Genomic DNA, 21,025 nt, shown 5'->3' with positions numbered 1-21,025 from the left:
TGATGTATGTAAACAAATACCTGTTTTCTTAAAAGTGCTATTGAAATATTCTTTAAAAACATTTCCAGCAGTTTCATACAAAAGGTATTAATGATGTAACATTATAATGTAGATGGAGAATATGATACTAACTCATTTGAATTGAGATCTTTCGAACACAAAAACATGAGAACTATTGCTGGAGAATTTATTAGTCCAGAATCACTATTCCAACAACATGACTAAAATACCACTCATAGCCTATTCTAATGGAATACCTCACAATAGAGAAACTAATTGGGTCTTGTAAAAGCCCAAACAAAGAATAGAGATCAAGTACAGGGTGGTGTTTGTGATGATGGTGGGTTGACCTAGATTGGGAAGTCACTGATGGAAGTAGACAACACCAGAGTGTATTGCCTTTATCTGACTGATTCAAAACACAGAATGCCATGTCACTCACTCATCGTGATTCTTACAAACCTTTTACAATTTCCCAAATGCAACTATTTATTGAAAATGTGCCTGCCCCTTAGATAGGAAAATAATCAGTCTTTAAAGAATAGACCAGGGATCACAATATGTAGAATAACAGGAATGGGGCCTAACATGGGCAGGAGTGTATATATTTCTGTATGCTTAGCTCACAGGACACAGTTAATGTGGTGGTGGCACAGGGCAGTAGATGTAATTAACCAAATGACGTTCAGATCACCATTCAGCCCCAACAACAAAGGCAATGTTTCCACAGGGGTCCAAATATTAGTTGCATCTTCACCTTAATGGTCTTCTTTCAGGTCCAAACTCCAAGCGTAAGTACAATCAAATCCAACCATGTCTTTGTTCAATGATAATGGGAACTGCAGATGATGGAGAATTATACTCTCTGATGAAGGGTCTAGGCCCGAAACGTCAGCTTTTGTGCTCCTGAGATGCTGCTTGGCCTGCTGTGTTCATCCAGCTCCACACTTTGTTACCATGTCTTTGTTCAATGTCTGCATGTCAGTTCTGAGCAGGCGAAGGCTGTGAATGGAGTCCTGGCCAATATCCCTTCTCCCTGATCCAGTGTTACCCTCTTCACCTGGTCATCCTCCTTTAGGTGTCCTACCTCCAACCATCCCCTTTCCCACCTTCCTGTCACTGAGCCACCCACACGTTGATCCTCACCGCACATCCCCCCCCCCCCCATGGCCAATCAGAAAGTGAATAAATGCTTCATCATCCAATCAGGTGATGCTTTGCATTGACATTGCCATTTTGCTGACTCCTATATCTTCATAACTTGTAATACAGGGATTCATTTTTGTTTTGAGTTCTCCCCTCCATGATTAGTACCCCAAGGTTTGCAAGCAGTAAAGTCCTGGAGATGGTTTTTTATTTCCTATAGACTGCAGGACAATCCTAGAGTGTGAGCAATCTAAAAGCACTGAAGTTGAATGTTGGAGATCCACAGGAACAATCACTAGGTCTCCACACATAAACAAACCATCAACCCATCTCTATTTTGTTAGGGTATCTGTTTCCTTCCTTCCCGACTGACCCTGCCCCACTCACTGAACAGACCCCACCACAGTTGTTGAGATTAAGGTTGTAGTCAGAATGTTTTCTAAATGAATTCATGCACCTAACCTTCACCCTGAGGACACCCTTGCACGCATCTGATTTTAAGTGTTCCACAGTTGGAGGCCGCATTGTCAGCTGCCAAAACCCAAACTTAAGGATTCTCTCCCGAAACCTCTCCATCACTCTATCTATCTCCTCCTTTGAAATGCTTTTTGAAACTTAACATTTTGTAATGTGGTTTAGTGGCAAGATTTTGTCTGATAATCCTCCATGAAGTTCCTTGTGTTCCTCTAACTAGGATAAAGGTACTACATAAATGCACATTGTTGGAGTAACACCATTGTTTCTTCATTGATTGTTTCAGGTAACTGGCTAAGAAGCTAAGATAACAAAGTGTGGAGCTGGATGAACACAGCAGGCCAAGCAGCATCTTAGGAGCACAAAAGCTGATGTTTCCAGCCTAGACCCTCTCTGATGAAGGGTCTAGGCCTGAAACGTCAACTTTTGTGCTCCTGAGATGCTGCTTGGCCTGCTGTGTTCATCCAGCTTCACACTTTGTTATCTCGGATTCTCCAGCATCTGCTGTTCCCATTATCTCTGGCTAGTTTTGCACTGTCAATCTATCATGGATGAATAGTCTGGTCTCCTGCCCAGTCGATGATGTAAATAGGAGAATGTTTGAGCTGTGGGATTCTACACCAATGGGTAATGTAAATTTAATCTTTCTCAGAGAGAGGTTAGTTCTGTCTGAGAACATAGCCTGCACTGTATTTACCAAAAGTCCCAGGTGCTGCATGTCAGGGTGGGGAATAACAGGTTATCATTCTAATTATGAAGATTAAAGCTCCAATTCAAATCTTGGGAAGGTTCGCAGATTCCCACTGGGTCACCTTCAAATTTCAAACAACAATCTGATGTGAAATATGTCAGGACTCAATTTAGAAGAAAATGATAATTATTCTGTGGTTGGATGAGGAATGGTTTGAAGACTGATGTGCATGCAGTTGTCAGGGCGACAGTCTTTTATACACCCAATCTCCTTCAGCCTTGTGAATCATGGCAGGATCTTCAATGCTCTCCCCTTTTAAACGCTGGAACAGGATTCGGTCATGTAGACGATTGGTCTGGCCTTGCCAGAACTCTATGGTGTCAGGCTCCAGAAGATATCCTCCCCTTCAAAAAAAAATAGCACAGGTAGAATTACATGGACTGTGTAGCACAGAAACTGTCTATTCAGCCCATCTGGTACATGCTGGTACTCCAGCTCCACACAACCTCCTCCCATGCTTTTCTTCACCTTACTTGGTTACCATATCCTTCAAAACCCTTTCTCTTTCCTGCACACATCTAGCTTGCCCTTACATACTTTTACAGCACTCACTCCATGTAACCACGAGTAACACATTCCAAACACTCTTGAATTACTTTTTGAGTTAATTAGTGACCCATATAAATGCAAACTGCAAAAAGGTACTGTGTGACTGGTAGAATTCAGAATAAGGGTCTCTACCGTCTCCACTCCTCAAACATGAATGTTGAGGATGACAGAACTTCTTCCCTGAAGTGAAACAGTTGGGCCTCGGTACCAAGCTCTTAGGCAGTATTTTTTATGACTTTAGGATTATTGATTCAGTATTTAACTCACATTACAAAAGGTAACAATGATGATGATGTTACTGAACTAGTTATTCCAGAGGCCCTCTAAGCGCACAGGTTGGAATGCTGAGGAATTTAAATTCAATTCATAATTCTGAAATTGAAAACTAGTCTCAGTCAAAATGGCCATGAAACTATCTTTTTTTTGTATATAGAACACATCCAGTTCACTAACATCCTTCTGGGAAGGAAATCTGCCATCCTCACCTGGTCACATATAAAGAGCAAGAGGGTAACTAGAGAAAGGATTGGCCCACTTAAGGACAAAGAAGGAAAGTTATGCGCTGAGTCAGAGAAAATGGGTGACATTCTTATCAAGTACTTTGCATCGGTATTCACCAAAGGAGAGGGACATGACAGATGTTGAAGTTAGGGATAGATGTTTGCTTACTCTAGGTCAAGTTGACATAAGGAGGGAGGAAGTGTTGGGTGTCCTAAAAGGCATTAAGCTGGACAAGTCCCCAGGTCCGGATGGGATCAATCCCAGGTTACTGAAGGAAGCGAGAGAGGAAATAGCCGGGGCCTTAACAGATATCTTTGCAGTGTCCTTAGACACGGGTGAGGTCCCGGAGGACTGGAGACTTGCTAATGTTGTCCCCTTGTTTAAGAAGGGCAGCAAGGACAATCCAGGTAATTATCGACCAGTGAGCCTGACATCAGTGGTAGGGAAGCTACTAGAGAAGATACTGAGGGATAGGATCTATTCCCATTTGGAAGAAAATGGGCTTATCAGTAATAGGCAACATGGATTTGTGCAGGGAAGATCATGTCTTACCAACTTAATAGAATTCTTTGAGGACATGACAAAGTTGATTGATGAGGGAAAGGCTGTAGATGTCATATACATGGACTTCAGTAAGGCGTTTGATAAGGTTCCCCACGGCAGGCTGATGGAGAAAGTGAAGTCACATGGGGTCCAGGGTGTGCTAGCTAGATGGATAAAAAACTGGCTGGGCAACAGGAGACAGAGGGTAGTAGTAGAAGGGAGTTTCTCAAATTGGAGACCTGTAACCAATGGTGTTCCACAGGGATCTGTGCTGGGACCACTGTTGTTTGTGATATATGTAAATGATTTGGAGGAAGGTATAGGTGGTCTGATCAGCAAGTTTGCAAATGACACTAAGATTGGTGGAGTAGCAGACAGTGAAGGGGACTGTTGGAGAATGCAGTAGAATATAGATTGGAGAGTTCAGTGGAGAAATGGCAGATGGAGTTCAATCCGGGCAAATGCGAGGTGATGCATTTTGGACGATCAAATTCAAGGACGAACTATACAGTAACTGGAAAAGTCCTAGGAAAAATTGATGATCAGAGAGGTCTGGGTGTTCAGGTCCATTGTTCCCTGAAGGTGACAACGCAGGTCAATAGGGTGGTCAAGGCGGCATATGGCATGCTTTCCTTCATTGGGTGGGGTATTGAGTACAAGAGTTGGCAGGTCATGTTGCAGTTGTATAGGACTTTGGTTCGGCCACATTTAGAGTACTGTGTACAGTTCTGGTCGCCATATTACCAAAAGGATGTGAATGATTTGAAGAGGGTGCAGAGGAGGTTCACCAGGATGTTGCCTGGTATGGAGGGTGCTAGCTATGAAGAGAGGTTGAGTAGATTAGGATTATTTTCATTAGAAAGACGGAGATTGAGGGGGCACCTGATTGAGGTCTACAAAATCATGAGGAGTATAGACAGGGTAGATAGCAAGCAGCTTTTTCCCAGAGTGGGGAACTCTATTACTAGGGGTCATGAGTTCAAAGTGAGAGGAGGAAAGTTTAAGGGAGATATGTGTGGAAAATTCTTTACACAGAGGGTGGTGGGTGCCTGGAACGTGTTGCCAGTGGAGGTGGTAGACACAGACACGTTAGCGTCTTTTAAGATATATCTGGACAGGTATATGGATGGGCAGGGAGCAAATGGACACAGAACGTTAGAAAATAGATGACAGGTTAGACAGAGGATCTTGATCGGCGCAGGCTTGGAGGGCCGAAGGGCCTATTCCTGTGCTGTAATTTTCTTTGTTTTTTTGTCTTTTCTTTGGTCTGGCCTACATGTGACACCAGGCTCACAGAGGTGTGGTTGACTCTTAACTGGCTTCTGAAATGGTCCAGCAAGACACTCAGCTCAAGAGCAGTTGGGGGAGATCAACAAAATGCTGGCCTTGATGGTGAGGCCCACATCCCACAAAAGAATAAAATAATCCCTGGGATTTACTAATTCAGTTTTCTGATCAATATATGAATCATAACCCCGGAACTAAGGGTTCTGCTCAGTCACATGTAGCTGACACGTGTTAATATGTCGTAGAGTCTAGCAGGGTTGTCTGAGACCAAATGGAGCTGGGAAACAGGTGATAGTTGCATGTAAATAAACGGATAAAGGTGTGAGAACTGAGCATATATGTGGGGAATGAGTAATCAGTAATCAAGCTCTGACCAGAAAAGTCCATGCCTTAACTTTCTAAGCAAGCTCTTAAGTCTCTGGTTTTACACATCACTCACCAGTACTCGGGCATTGGAACCTCGCTGTCTTTGTAGAGTTCCTCCAACTGTGCATTCTTCTTCCTTAGAAACTGACAAGAGGAGAGAATTACTCAGATGTCACTTTGAGGAATCACAAAACTTTCAAGTGCTGTGTTCCAATCAGGTAAGTGTTCATGGGGAATGATTCCTGAAATTGCAGGTTTGTCACCTTAGTCTCTACAGGTCAGAAAAATGAAGGTGATCTCATTGCAACATAGTAAGATTTCAAAAGAACTGATTCTGAGAGGATGGTTCCCTTACTTCAGGTGTCTCAGAGTAAGGGGTCACCCGTTTCACACTGAGATGAAGAGACATTTCTGAATTGAAAGAATTGTGAGTGTTTGGAACTCCCTCCTGGAGACAGTTATGAATACTCACTTGCTGACGAGACCATTTGGGACCAACACGTGTTTGGATGTTTTGGTAATCAAAGGATAGGGGGATATTGTGGCAAAGTGTAGCCAAGGTGGAAGATCAGCCATGAACTTGTTGATTGGCAGAGCAGTGTTGACAGGCCAAAAGGCCCATGTGCTCCTATTTCTTGTTTACTTCTATGGGATTGAGTGAATCCCGAGAGGAGTGTAGGGGCAGTGGAAGTATACTTCAGAGGGAAACCAAAAGGGTGAGAAGGCAACAAGAGATAGCTTTGACAAATAAGGTTAAGGAGAATCCAAAGGGTTTATGCAAATACATGACGGACAAAAGGGTAACTTGGGAGAGAATAAGGCCCCTGACAGATCAGCAAGGCCACCTATGTGTAGAAATGGCAGGAGATAAGGGAGATACTAAACAAGTATTTCGCATCATGGTTTGCTGTGGAGAAGGATATGCAAACTAAAGAACTTGGGGAAGGAACTAGCGATATCTTGATAAGTGTTCATTTAACAGAGGAGGAGGTGCGTAAAGGTGGATAAATCCCCAGTACCTGAGCACCCTAGAACTGTATGGGAAGCTAGGGAAGTGATTGCTGGGCCCCTTGCTGAGATATTTGTATCATCAATAGCCACAGGTGAGATGCCAGAAGACTGGAGGTTGGCTAATGTGGTGCCACTATTTAAGAAAGGTGGCAAGGAAAAGGCAGGGAACTATTGACCAGTGAGCCTGACACCAGTGATAGGTAAGTTGTTGGAGGGGATTCTGAGGGACAAAACTTACATGCATTTGGAAAGGCAAAGAATGATTAGGAATAGTGAACATGGCTTTGTGCGTGGGAAATCATGTCTCACAAACTTGATAGAGTTGTTTGAACAAGTATCTTGTTCAAATATTTACAAGTAAAATTCTAGAATCCATTGTTAAGGGTGAAGTGCAGCATCGGATTAGAACAAGTCAGCGTGGATTTAGTAAGGGGAGGTTGTGCCTGACAAACCTGTAAGAATTCTTTGAAGAGGTAACAAGTAGGTTAGACCAGGGAAACCCAGTGGATGTTATCTATCTAGACTTCCAAAAGGCCTTTGATACGGTGCCTCACGGGAGGCTGCTGAGCAAGATGAGAGCCCATGGTGTATGAGGTGAGCTACTGGCTTGGATTGAGGATTGGCTGTCTGACAGAAGGCAGAGAGTTGGGATAAGAGGCTCTTTTTCAGAATGGCAACCAGTGACGATTGGTGTCCCGCAGGGTTCAGTGTTGGGGCCGCAGCTGTTCACCTTATATATTAATGATCTGGATGAAGGGACTGGGGGCATTCTGGCAAAGTTTGTCGATGATACAAAGATAGGTGGACAGGCAGGTAGTACTGAGGAGGTGGGGAAGCTGCAGAAAGATTTAGGCAGTTTAGGAGAATGGTCCAGGAAAAGGCTGATGAAATTCAATGTGAGCAATGCGAGGTCTTGCACTTTGGAAAAAAGAATACAGGCATGGACTATTTTCTAAACGGTGAGAAAATTCGTAAAGCTGAAGTTCAAAGGGATCTGGGAGTGTTGGCCCAGGATTCTCTAAAGGTTAACTTGCAGGTTCAGTCCGTGATTAAGAAAGCAAATGTGATGTTGTCGTTTATCTCAAGAGGGTTGGAATATAAAAGCAGTGATGTGCTTCTGAGACTTTATAAAGCTCTAGTTAGGCCCCATTTAGAATACTGTGTCCAATTTTGGGCCCACACCTCAGGAAGGACATACTGGCGCTGGAGTGTGTCCAGCGGAGATTCACACGGATGATCCTTGGAATGGTAGGTTTAACGTACGATGAACGGCTGAGGATCCTGGGATTGTACTCATTAGAGTTTAGAAGGTTGAGGGGAGATTTAATACAAACTTACAAAATAATGCATGGCTCAGAAAGGGTGGAAACTGGGATGGTGTTTCCATTAGGCGGGGAGACTAGGACCTGTGGGCACAGCCTTAGAATTAGAGGGGGTAAATTTAAAACTGAAATGAAGAGACATTTCTTCAGCCGGAGAGTGGTGGGCCTGTGGAATTCATTGCCACGGAGTGCAGTGGAGGCCGGGACGTTAAATGTCTTCAAGGCGGATATTGATAAATTTTTGATCTCAGAAGGAATCAAGGGGTATGGGGACAGTGCAGGGAAATGCCCATCAGCCATGATCAAATGGTGGAGTGGACTCGATGGGCCAAATGGTCTTACTTCCACTCCTATGTCTTATGGTTCTTATGGTCTAAGTAACGAAGAGGAATGATGAGGGCAGAGCAGTGGATGTGATCTGTATGAACTTCAGTAAGGCATTCAACAGTATTCTGCATGGTAGACTGGTTAACAAGATTAGATCATGTAGAATACAGGGAGAAATAGCCATTTGGAAACAGAACATGCTCGAAGGTAGGAGGGAGAGGGTGGGGATGGTGGAGGGTTACTTTTTGAATTGTGACCAGCAGTGTGTCACAAGGATTGGTGCTCGGTCCACTGCTTTTTATCCTTTATGTAAATGATGTGAATGTGAATATAGCAGGTATGGCAGATGACTCCAAAGTTGGAGGTGTAGTGGACGGTGAAGAAGGTGACCTCAGAGTACAACAGGACCTTGATCAGATGGGCCTGTGGGCTGAGGAGTGGCAGATGAAATTTAATGTGTATAAATGTGAGGTGCAAATGTTTGATAGGCAAATCAGGGCAGGACTTATACACTTACTAGTAACGTCCTGGGGAGTGTTGCCGAACAAAGAGACCTTGGAGTGCGGGTTCATAGTTCGTTGAAAGTGGAGTCAGTGGTAGACAGGATAGTGAAGAAGATGTTTGGTCTGCTTGCTTTTATTGGTCAGTACGTTGAGTAAAGGAGTTGGGAGGTCATGTTTCGGCTGTCCAAGATATTGTTAAGACCACTTTTGGAATGCTGTGTTCAATTCTGGTCTCCTTGTAATAGGAAGGATGTTGTTGAATTTGAAAGGTTTCAGAAAAGATTTACAAGAATGTTGCCGGGATTGGAGGGTTTGAGCTACAGGGGGAGGCTGAATAGGCTGGGGCTGTTTTCTCTGGAGCATCAGAGGCTGAGGGGTGACCTTATAGAGGTTTATAAAATCATGAGGGGCATGGATAGGGTGAAGAGTCAAGATCTTTTCTTTTAGGGCAGTCCAAAATTAGAGGGCATGTGTTTAAAGTGAGAGGGGAAAAATTTAAAAGGGGCCTAAGGGGCAACTTTTTCATGCAGAGGGTGGTACTTGTATGGAACAAGCTGCCAGAGGAAGTGGTGGAGGCTGGTACAATTACAACATATTAAAAAGCATCTGGATAGATACATGAACAGGAAGGGTTTAGAGGGATATGAGCCAAATGCTGGTAATGCGGCTGGATTAATTTAGAATATCTGGTTGGCTAAGATCAAGTGTACCGCTTGGTGGCGCTATTACGTGCTGAGGCTTTGTCTCAGGGATGGTGATGTCTGGGATCGTTTGTGGACTCAGTGTGGAGGAAAAAACACAGAAATACCATCTGGTTGGCATGGATGAGTTGAATCAAAGCATCTGTTTCAGTGCTGATGTATCTATGACTCTATGATACTTTGTCCTTGGAAGAGGGGTGCAGAGAGATTTACTAGAAGGATACTTTGCATTGAGCAGTTAAGTTGTAAAGACAGGCTGCATTGAATATAGAATATTAGAGTTGATATAATTGAGGAGTTAAAGATGATGAAAAGATTTGATAAGATAGACACAGAGGATCAAGGACAAGAGAGACATAACAAGCCCAGGCCAAATCATTCAGGGACGATGTCGAGAAGCATTTCTTCACGCAAATGTGAGTGATAACCTGTTACCTTCTCTCACAAGGAGGAGGATGGGTGAGGGGTTAATCCAAAATGTCAAGACTGAAATTGAGAGTCACTATCAGGCCAGGCCATGCAATAACATTTACAGAACGACAGTGAGTAAATGGAATGAAGTTCCAGGTCAGTCATAAACTGTCTGAATGATGACAGAGACTTGAAGGAGGAGCATTCTCTGGTTTTTTTGTTGCTTTGTTGAAGAATGTGATGGGAAATGACTTTAGATTCAGTGAAGAACTTGTTGTGTCTATAAATCACTGTTCAGATTGTTTATTCATGAATCTCACATTCTAATTTGCGCAGGATCCTAGACCGGAGTGATATAAAACACAACATTCAGATACTGAAAACTGTAAGATATGAGGAATACTGGGAAATGTTTCTATCCATTAGCTGTGGTCAGTGATTGACACAGAGGAAGGGAGAGTGCTGATGAAGACCTGGTGACTGGACATGAGGACAACATGGGTTGGAGAAGAAGTAATTCACACATCATAATCTTGGGAAAGGTGAAGTGAAGAGGTGATGGTGTTTGTTAGTCTAGAAAATCCAGGTCAGGCAGTCGAGCTGTGAGAGTGACTGAGTATTCTGGGTTTTTGCAATGAAAACAAAAAGTGCTGAAAATCATAGCAGGTCAGGCAACATCCATGAAAAGAGAGCAAGCTAAGGTTTTGAGTTGTGATGTTTGCTCCTGTATTGGGTTTCTGCACTATTTCGTTTGGACATTAGAACCTCAAACCAGGAAATCAAGCATGTGAGTAAAGTTCACAATGGAACAGTTCATGAACTAGTCTGCGACCTGGCTTAGTATTTCCTTCTGTTACACAAGCCATAACTGAGACCCAAGATAACAAAATGTGGAGCTGGATGAACACAGCAGGCCAAGCAGCATCTCAGGACCACCAAAGCTGACGTTTCGGGCCTAGCCCCTTCATCAGAGGGAAAGCTCTGATGAAGGGCCTAGGCCCGAAACGTCAGCTTTTGTACTCCTGAGATGCTGCTTGGCCTGCTGTGTTCATCCAGCTTCACACTTTGTTATCTTAGATTCTCCAGCATCTGCAGTTCCCATTATAACTGAGACCCACGCAGTTTTGTGTACACACCTCTCTGTCAGGGATCACTGTGCTCTGCCGGCTGACCACAGCACCGATTTGGCTACTCTTGGGTCGAGAATGGAAGTACTCCTCCGAATCTGTGACTGGCAACTTGGTCACATGACCTTCGATGCGTACCTGAGGAAAGTGAATGTTTCTGAGGGTCAGGACCTGTATTCGAACCCACCTCACAGCAGGTGGAACAGAGCCAGAACAGAGGTGACAAATTGATCAAAGGGCAAGATGTGGAAGAGAATATTACACTGAATAACTAATAGCAAAGACATTGCAGGTCAGGCAGTATCAATGGAGAGAGAAAAACTGTTAACATTTTAAGTCTATAACCTTTCACCAGAACCAACCTACAGATGCTGCTGCATTGTTCCAGCATTTTCTACTTTACTTAATTAGTAAATTCTGATCAGGGCCACATAGCTGATGTTTTCCCCCTCCTTTAACTGTGTGGTAATTATACTATTAGTCGGCATTGGAAACCATTCTTGCTTTGAATCAGAAAGTCATTGGTTCAAGTCCATCTATAGCCACCACATAATCCAAGATGACACTGAACTGCAGTGTAGTGACGAGGGGGTGCTGCGTTGTCAGGCTGGTTGTCTTTCATGTAAAATGTTAGACTGCCTGTTCTATCAGGTTCTTGTAAAAGATGATTTGACACTTTTCAAAGAAGGATAGGGAATGTCTGCTGTCGCCTGGTAAATATCTGTTGCTCACGGAGATAGGTGATCCCACCAGATTTTCCACTTAATGATAGAAACGGTCCATTAATGTGCTGCATTTGCTAAATGTCATCTGGGGACATTTAAAGTTTTTGCAAAGATTTGTAGCTTGGGCCGTGGGTGAGGTTGTTGACTTGCTCACTGAGCTGGTTTGTTTGCAAAAGAACAAAGCACAAAGAAAATTACAGCACAGGAACAGGCCCTTTGGCCTTCCAAGCCTGCACCGACATGCTGTTCATCACAAGTAAAACCCCCTACCCTTCCAAGGACCGTATCCCTCTATTCCCATCCTATTTGTGTATTTGTCAAGACAGTCTTTAAAAGTCACTATAGTCACTGCTTCCACAACCTCCCCCGGCAAGTGAGTTCCAGGCTCCCACCACCCTCTGTGTAATAAACATGCCTCATACATCACCTTTAATCCTTGCCCCTCACATCTTAAACGCATGGCCACTGGTAACTGAATCTTCCACCCTGGGAAAAAGCTTCTGACTGTCCAGTCTGTCCATGCCCTTCATAATCTCGTAGACCTCTATCAAGTCACCCCTCAAACATTCAGACGTTTGTCACCATGCTAGGTGATATCATGAGTGAGGCCTCCGATGAAGAGATGTTGTTCTCCGCTTGGAATTTATACTGCCCGGTCTGTTATGGTGAGTTGTGACATTTCCAGTTTTGATATGTATGGGTTTGAATATGGGGTCCAGTTCTACATGTTTGTTGGTTGCATTACAGGTGGAGAACCATGCCTCTCGGAATTCCCGTGCATGTCTATGTTTGGCTTGGGCTAGTATGGTTACATTGTCCCTGTTAAACTGATGGCCTTCATTGTCCGAGCGTACTGATTTCGGGAAAGTTTGTCGTGCCGTTTTGCTGCTAACCAATGGTTGTGTATTCTGACGGCTAATTTCCTTCCTGTCTGTCTGATGTAATGTTTGTAGCTGTTGTTGCATGGTATTTTGTAAACCACATTGGTCCTGCATGTTGTGGGAATGGGGTCTTTAATCCTTGTGAGTGTTTGTTGTAGAGTGGCTGTGGGTTTGTGGGCCACCATGATTCCTAGTGGCCTTAGGAGTCTCGTTGTCAGTTCTGATATGTTGTTGATGTATGACAGTGTGGCCAGTGTGTTAGGGCGTACTGTGTCCCCTTGTTGTTGTCTGTTTAGTAAACACCTGCAGGTGAAGTTGCAGGGATTTCCATTCATGGCAAAGATTTTGTGTAGGTGCTCTTCCTCTTTCCTGCATAGTTCTGGCATGTTGCAGTGAGTAGTAGCATGTTTAAATAGTGTCCTAGCACAGCTTTGTTAATGACATTGGGCTCGTTGGTGTGGAAGTTGGGATTTAGTCAGAATGGGTTGTTTTCCTGTATACTGAGCTTTGGAACTCCCCATTGGTCATACGTTCAACCATGACATCCAGAAACAGAAGCTGATTGTTGCCTTCAACATTGTTTCATCAGAGGTGTCACTGATGATGTGACCTAGCCTGGTAACGAAACGTCTGAACAAAAACAAGCCAGGTCGGCGAGCAAGTCAACAACCTCATGTGAGGACATCCTGAAAGCTATCACATAAATCCAAGGTACAAGGTAAATCTGGTACAAGTTACATAAAAACAGAAAATGCTGGAAATGTTCAGCTGGACTGTGGAAAGAAAAAGATAATTTACACTTCAGGTCAACAAGCAAAAAGTGAAGCATTACTTCTAAAACAAAAGAACCAAATATGTAAATTGAGGACGTACTTGCCTATTCAGGGCCTCCCAGTAAAATACTATTGCTGCAACTGGATTGGATTCCTAGAAAATAGATATATCAACTTGTTGTGCAGACCTGCCCTTGATTCACAATCAACAAATACTGATGATCAAAATGTTTAACACAGTATTATTGTGAGGAGGGGGGAGGTGATAAGGGGTTGATGATGAGGGTTGGTGTTTGCGATTGGTACAAAAAGTGATCCGTCAAGCATCTACTTACGAGCTCCCTTCCTTTCCTGCTTTTGTGGTTTGTGTAGAATTTAAATCCCTCAGGTCCAAACCCTTTCAGAAGCAACATTCGAGCAGAAGGCTTTCCATCCCTAGAGAAGGTCCAAAAACAGAATTTGAGGTAACTAATCCTGCTTTCAAATCCCACCTAGTTATTTGTGAATGCTATCCCTCTATGTACAGACACACAAATTCCTCCTTTCTGATCTGTCAGAAAATTATGCCAGTAATTAGATGGAAAGAGGGGCATTCCTCTACCCCCAACATTCCCAATACTCTCCCAATAACTTTCTTCCCACTTCCTTCAATCTGCATCCGTGCTCGCAGCTGTCCTCCGGTATCAGATTAAAGAGACCATTTCCCTTGACCACATCAAGTGACAGTAGGACATTTGACTGTAGTAAACTGTGGGGCTGAATTACACTTAAGCCAATCAGGTTAGGAAGCTACCAAGTTTGATTCCCAACCTTTGCTGATTCATCAGATCTCCGTCAAGTTTGTGGGGGCAAACCTGGGTGACGGAAGTGGATAATTTGCAGGCCTTTCTATATATAAACACAATCACTGATAGATACTGCACATCAATAGAGATGAGGTCAGACCGAGCTTGTCTGTGATATACACTATGAATGGATGGGCCAACAGATTCTGAAGAATTGTCACCTGACTGTGGTACCAGAGGGCATGGAATGAATGTCTTGAGGACTGAAGGGAATACAATCAGTGTAAGAATTATACAAATCGTGGTGCTTAGGTATGAATATAATTACATCAAATAAACAGCACAGAAAAGCATTCAGTTCAGTGGGATCTATGCTTGTGATCATTTTGCATGTCAACCTCCTCCCAGACTGTTTACGTCAGTTCACTTCATCAGAATATCCTTCTGTTCCTCTCAATGCCATTACCCAGCTTCCCGTCTAAACAAATTGATTCTTCAGGTGCTCCCTCTGGGATTATGCCCCAGTTTTATCCTGGATTCCTGATTGGATTTATTTGTCACTACCTTATTTTTATGCCTCCTACTGAGGTCTCCTCAGCAGGTGGAAAAATCTTTACATTTTCTTCACTCATGACATGTCCTCATCGCAGGATGAGCCAGCATTTATTCCCCAGGCCAACTCGCCCTTGAGAAGGTGGGTGTAAGTTGCCTTTTCTAGCCATTGCAGTCCAGCTGATGTAAGAACACCCACAGTACTGTGAGAGAGGGAGTTCCAGGGATTTGTCCTTCTTGATTGTAAAGATTGTAAGTTTGGAAAGTGTTGTCTAAGGAACCTTGGTGAGTTGCTGCAGTGCATCTTGTAGATGGTAGACACTACTGGTACTAAGCATTGGTAATGGAGGGAGTGAATATTTAATTGGTGGTGCCAATAAAATGGGCTGCTATGTTTGGAAGGTATCGAGCTTCTCAAGTGTTGTTGGAGTTGCACCCATCCATGCAAGTGGGGAATATTTTGTTACATTCCTGATGAAGGACACGCCTTGCAGGTCGTGGACAAGCTTTGGGGATTCAGGAAGTGAGTTATTCATCACAGAACTCCCAGCTTCTGGCCTGCACTTGTAGCCACAGTATTTATATCGCTGGTTCAGATCAGTTTCTGGTGGTAACCCTTCTCTATGTTGATAGAGGGGAATTCAGTGATAGTAATGTCATTAAACATCAAGGGTTGATGGTTGGATTCTCTCTTGTTGGAGATGGTCAATCTGGCATTTGTGTTGCATGAATGTTACTTGCCACTTGCTAGCCCAAACCCAGATATTATCCAGGTCTTGCTGCATTTGGACATGAGCTGCTTCAGTAGCTGAGGATTTATGGTGAATGTTGTGCAATCATTGGTGAACATCCCCACTTCTGACCTCATGGTGGAGGGAAGGTCATTGATGAAGCAGCTGAAGATGGTTGGATCGAGGACACTGCCCTGAAGAACACCTGCAGCAATGTCCTGGAGCTGAAATGACTGACTTCCAACAACCACAACCATCTTCCTCTGTGCCAGGTATGACTCCAACCTGCAGAGTGTTTCTCCTGATTCCCATTAACTCCAGTTTTGATGTCACACTTAGTCAAATGTAGCCTAGATATCAAGAACAGTCACGCTCACCTATCCTTTGTAATTCAGCTCTTGTACCCATGTTTGGATCATCACTGCAATGAGAGCAAGAGCTGAATGGGCCTGACAGAGCTGAAACTGTGCATCAATGAGTTGGTTATTTTTTGTGTAATTTCCAGTTGGTAAATGATCTCTTCCATCATTTTGCTGATGATTGAGAGTAGATTGATGGGGTGGTAATTGGACAGGTCAGATTTGTCCTGCTCTTTGAAAACAAGGCAGACTTGGGTAATTTTCTACATTGTTGGTGAGAAGCCATGTTGTACCAGTATTGCTTGGCAAGAGTGACAGTTAGTTCCAGATATTGTGGGACAGTATTGACTTAGCAGCAGAGGGAAGCAAAAGGCTTCAGCCAGTAATCAGCAGGAGGATTCCTTGCGCATGTTTGGACTAATGCCATGAGACCCAGAGTTAATGTTGAGTTCTCCTCGGGCACCTCCTTCCCAAATGTATAACTCTGTACTACCACCTGGTGTTTGCGATGCCTGGGACATTTTCTGTCAGGTATGATGTCAGGCTGTTGCTTCATTCACCTCTGGGCAGCTCTCCTAATTTTGCGATAAGCTTCCAGATGTTTTGTAAGGGGACCCTGTAAACCAGACTGTGCTGGTTGTGCCCTTGTTGTACCCTGTGACTCGGTCGATGTCAGGTGGTCTATCTATTTTAATTCCTCTTATGAGACTTTAACAATTTGTTACAATCATGTGGCATTTTATAGTCTGGAGTCACATGTCTGCCAGACTGGCTGAGCAGGGCAGAATTTTCTCACATAAAAGGAATTAGTGAATCAGATGGGTTTTATGAAAATCAACAAGGGTTTCATGGTAACTTACTCTAGCTTTTAATTCTAGATTTATTGACTGAATTCAACTTCACCATCTGCTATGGAGCAATTCGAACCCATGGCCCTAGATTATTAACCTGGGTCTCTGGCTTACCAGTCCAGTGATAATAACAGTACACCATTGCTTATCAAACTGTTTCATCATTTTAAACACCTTCATCTAGTCACCACTCTTCTTGGTCTTTCCTGGAGTATTAGGCTCTCAGTTTTGGTATTTTTAAAATGTATCCGGGGATGTGCTGGCTAGGTCCAGCATCTATTGCCTGTTTCCTAGTTGCCCTTGAGGAGGTGGTAGTGAGCTGCCTTCTTAAAACAGCTGCAGTCCTTGAGGTGTACAGCCACTCATTGTAGTGTCAGTCACTGTAGATTCTCTTTGTAACTTCTCCAGCGAGTCTAGATCTTTTCCATAAAATGGAGACTAAAACTATGTTCATTAAGCATGATCTAACCAGGTTTCCACACACGTTTAAGGTAAATTCAACAAACACAACAACAAACTGTTCAGCCCAACTGACTGATACTAGACCTTTTATTGTATAGGAGCTTCCTTCCACTCTAAGTACATCTTCTTGTCTTGTTCCCACTCCACTTCCACACTTCAACCCTAATTTCCCCTGTTAGCATTAGACCTCATTATTGAACAGCGGTAAACTTGCTCTTTGACTTATATTTTACCAAAGGTGTAAACCTATTTCAGTAAAATAACAGAGGTCTTTCACATCGATCTGTACTGCAGTTTTGATAAATCTGTTTTAGGTAAGGTGGCGAAATCCCTGGGTAACCTGAAAAGCTAACTTTCCTCCAGGAGTTTTCGTGAACTTATTGAGGTGCCCTCTTAATTTCAGCCAACAGATCGGGAAAGGTGCTTACTTGGTGCAGGTCGCGAGACACATGGCATTAGCTTCTTGGATCGATGGGCATTTCGTGGCTGCTTCAAACCAGTCAGCAAACTGCTTCATGGGATCCAGAGAAACCAGCTGGTTCTCTTCAAAAGCCTGGACACGAGACAGAAAGAGAGAGAAATGTAAACATACACACCACGTAAACAGCAGAACAGCAGCTGGATACAGATGTGATTTTTAAATTCATTTAGCTCTGGGCTCCAGGTCACTTTGTTGAGGTTATATTTAACCCCACCCCAAGTCTACCCAGAGTGGCAGTGATAAAGCTGTGTGAGAGATAATGGGAACTGCAGATGCTGGAGAATCCGAGATAATAAAGTGTGAAGCTGGATGAACACAGCAGGCCAAGCAGCATCTCAGGAGCACAAAAGCTGACGTTTTGGGCCTAGACCCTTCATCAGAGAGGGGGATGGGGTGAAGGTTCTGGAATAAATAGGGAGAGAGGGGGGAGGCGGACTGAAGATGGAGAGAAAAAAAGATAGGTGGAGAGGAGAGTATAGATGGGAAGGTAGGGAGGGGATAGGTCAGTCCAGGAAAGACGGACAGGTCAAGGAGGTGGGATGAGGTTAGTAGGTAGGAAATGGAGGTGCGGCTTGGGGTGGAAGGAAGGGATGGGTGAGAGGAAGAACAGGTTACGGAGGTCCGCTCAGTTCGCAACAAACAACTGCACCTCCCAGTCACAAACCATTTCCACTCCCCCTCCCATTCTTTAGATGACATGTCCATCATGGGCCTCCTGCACTGCCACAATGATGCCACCCGAAGGTTGCAGGAACAGCAACTCATATTCCGCCTGGGAACCCTGCAGCCATATGGTATCAATGTGGACTTCACCAGTTTCAAAATCTCCCCTTCCCCTACCGCATCCCTAAACCAGCCCAGTTCGTCCCCTCCCCCCACTGCACCACACAACCAGCCCAGCTCTTCCCCCCCACCCACTGCATCCCAAAACCAGTCCAACCTGTCTCTGCCTCCCTAACCGGTTCTTCCTCTCACCCATCCCTTCCTCCCACCCCAAGCCGCACCCCCAGCTACCTACTAACCTCATCCCACCTCCTTGACCTGTCCGTCTTCCCTGGACTGACCTATCCCCTCCCTACCTCCCCACCTACACTCTCTCCACCTATCTTCTTTACTCTCCATCTTCGGTCCGCCTCCCCCTCTCTCCCTATTTATTCCAGTTCCCTCTCCCCATCCCCCTCTTGATGTAGGGTCTAGGCCCGAAACGTCAGCTTTTGTGCTCCTGAGATGCTGCTTGGCCTGCTGTGTTCATCCAGCCTCACATTTTATTATCCTCATGGTCAATGGTGGGGGAGGGACAGGGACAGGGACAGACTCGGGATTTGGGAGGCGCAGGAATCCTCTTGTGGGTGGCAGGGGCCCGTGAGTTGGTTGTAGTCACGATTTTTGGTGTCCAGTAAAGCTGAGTGGAACTGGGTGTTCAGTCTGTGGATCCTGTGGAGGATAAAAAACAGCAGAGATCCTTTGCAGGTCTGGGAGAGGGAGGCTCTGAGCTGGGGCAGGCTGGATTGCGGGTGTGTGGAGGTGCCGGCGCATGGCTGCGAGTGTCTGTGTCAGGACTTGCAGGGAGAAAAGCTTCTGAAGGGTCTGAAAGCTGTGTGTCTCTGTTTGCATTGGGATACTTTCAAACTCTGCTTCCATAAGTCATTAATCACGGGTGCCATGGGAATTATACAGACTTTTTGACAGCATATCCCAAACACCACGACCTATTTCACCTAGAACAGTGCTTCCCAAATGTTTTTCTCACTGTGATGCCAATTCAAGGATTGAAAACTGGCACTCAACCTTGGTGTGACCTGTCAGACTGGAGTAGTAGGGCTTTGAGAGCAGGGCCCTTATTAGAATAGGGTTACTGCTGTTACAGCTAGGTTGGAGCTACACAGCAGTCATTGCTGCCTCGGAGCTGAGGATCTCAAAAGTTCACCCCCACTTGGGGTCCTGACCTGCACTTTGAGAAGCCTTGACCTGGGAGGACCAGGGCAGCAGGTGCACTAGAGCATCATCAGCTCCATTTACCCTATGTTGTGCGTGGGTCAAAAACCTGGAGCTCCCGAACATCCCTCTGGGTGAAGGTTTGCATCCTGTTATCCCCAGGTTCAAGTCCCCCCTGCCCCACAGGCGTGGAATTACATCCCCTGGACATGTTGATTAAACAAAAACCTAGCTCCTATGGCCCTTGATCTGGGCTGAAACCTATGAATGAGTTCTTTCTCCACTTTGGTTACCTATTCTGATGCCTCCGTTGGCTCAGTGTTAATTTTTGTTTCATAACGCTCCTGTAAAGCGCGTTGGATGTTGTAACACGCTGAAGGCGCTATATAAACACAGGTTTTGTGGTGGTGATATGTCGGAGGATTTGCAAATGAAGGTGGGGTTTCGCTGCGCTTACTCTACAAACGGACGAACATAATAGACAACCCTGAATGTCATCCCAAGGACTGTATGTTGGTGACAGCGGAGGCCTAAATATTGCTAGAGCCACCCCCCCTCCACAGAACAAACCACAGGTAATTATTTCATCGCAGGCATTATCCCTTTAATGCAAAATAAAGATAACGCTTTAATTCTGTATGTGTTTCTAACTGACAAGCGAAATGGAACCCGAATTACCCAGTTACAAAACCTGCAAGTGAACGAGATTTCCATGGGGAGGCGCTTTATGTTGTTTTAATTTCGTGAAACACGAAGTAAACATCTGAAAACATATGTTTTACTGCAGTGATGGTCTCGAAGGGGAAAGAACACAAAGCATACCGCCTTCCCCTTGATAGAGTTCACCGCAAGTGGACACCTTCGCGGCTCAGAAACGGTTACACCATATTGTTACATTGTGTTACTCACTTCCTGGTCGCGTTTGTAACTCTTTCTCATGGCGGCCACCGCCAGGCTAGGGTCGGAGGACGAGGTGGACATGTCACCAGCTTTGGATGGTGGGAATACGCCGCTGTTACCGACCCAAAGGGGGTTGGAGCGTCTGAGGAAATTGACGGTGAAACTGATCTTCCGAGTGTCAGTTACACGTGGCCACATCGCAGCCTGAGGGACGATGTTTGCATGTGTGGGTATGTGTCACACTGCAGTATGAATGCTCTTCTACAAAATAGTTTCCTCCACACCTAGACTAGACACACTGTTAAATGACCTTTCGGACTTGGTTAATCATTATTTGCAACACATTTATGAAACTGCAAATGAGAGCTGCTTGTATCTGTTAGGTGTTAGAGTACAGGGAACGGTGTGTTTGGTGAACATCAATCAATTAATCTGTGTGACTATTTGTGTCTTTTGGGTGATGCACATTCTCGGAGATCTATGAAGAAGCGCCAGTCGAAGGGCCGGAGGTTTGAACAAAATTAGGACCGTCGGAAGGTAGCATTGTCCTCAGGCTCGTCGTTCGTAATGT

General features: G+C 44.5%; 1 protein-coding gene across 1 annotated transcript; it reads right to left on the bottom strand.

The window, feature by feature from the left end:
• Positions 1-2,057: 2,057 nt before the first annotated feature.
• Positions 2,058-20,765, bottom strand: pnpo (pyridoxamine 5'-phosphate oxidase). Its single transcript, XM_048560838.2, has 7 exons — positions 20,464-20,765; positions 17,567-17,691; positions 13,734-13,833; positions 13,499-13,552; positions 11,029-11,157; positions 5,691-5,761; positions 2,058-2,715 (listed from the first exon to the last, which is right to left on the bottom strand). The coding sequence occupies exons 1-7, from the start codon at positions 20,650-20,652 to the stop codon at positions 2,550-2,552; spliced, it is 834 nt and encodes a 277-aa protein (XP_048416795.1). The 5' UTR covers positions 20,653-20,765; the 3' UTR covers positions 2,058-2,549.
• Between the last annotated feature and the right edge of the window lie 260 nt (positions 20,766-21,025).

This window comes from Stegostoma tigrinum, chromosome 31 (assembly GCF_030684315.1).
Source record: "Stegostoma tigrinum isolate sSteTig4 chromosome 31, sSteTig4.hap1, whole genome shotgun sequence".
Taxonomy (NCBI): Eukaryota; Metazoa; Chordata; class Chondrichthyes; order Orectolobiformes; family Stegostomatidae; genus Stegostoma; species Stegostoma tigrinum.
Note: the sequence above shows the minus strand (reverse complement) of the source record. Positions and strands in the feature narration are given on the sequence as shown.

Coding starts and splice junctions, on each gene's coding strand:
- pnpo (XM_048560838.2), bottom strand. CDS start 20,652: ATGTGGCCACGTGTAACTGACACTCGGAAGATCAGTTTCACCGTCAAT. Junction 13,553..13,733: donor GCAGGAAAGGAAGGGAGCTC/GTAAGTAGATGC, acceptor TCTATTTTCTAG/GAATCCAATCCAGTTGCAGC. Junction 2,716..5,690: donor GTTCCAATGCCCGAGTACTG/GTGAGTGATGTG, acceptor TTTTTTTTGAAG/GGGAGGATATCTTCTGGAGC.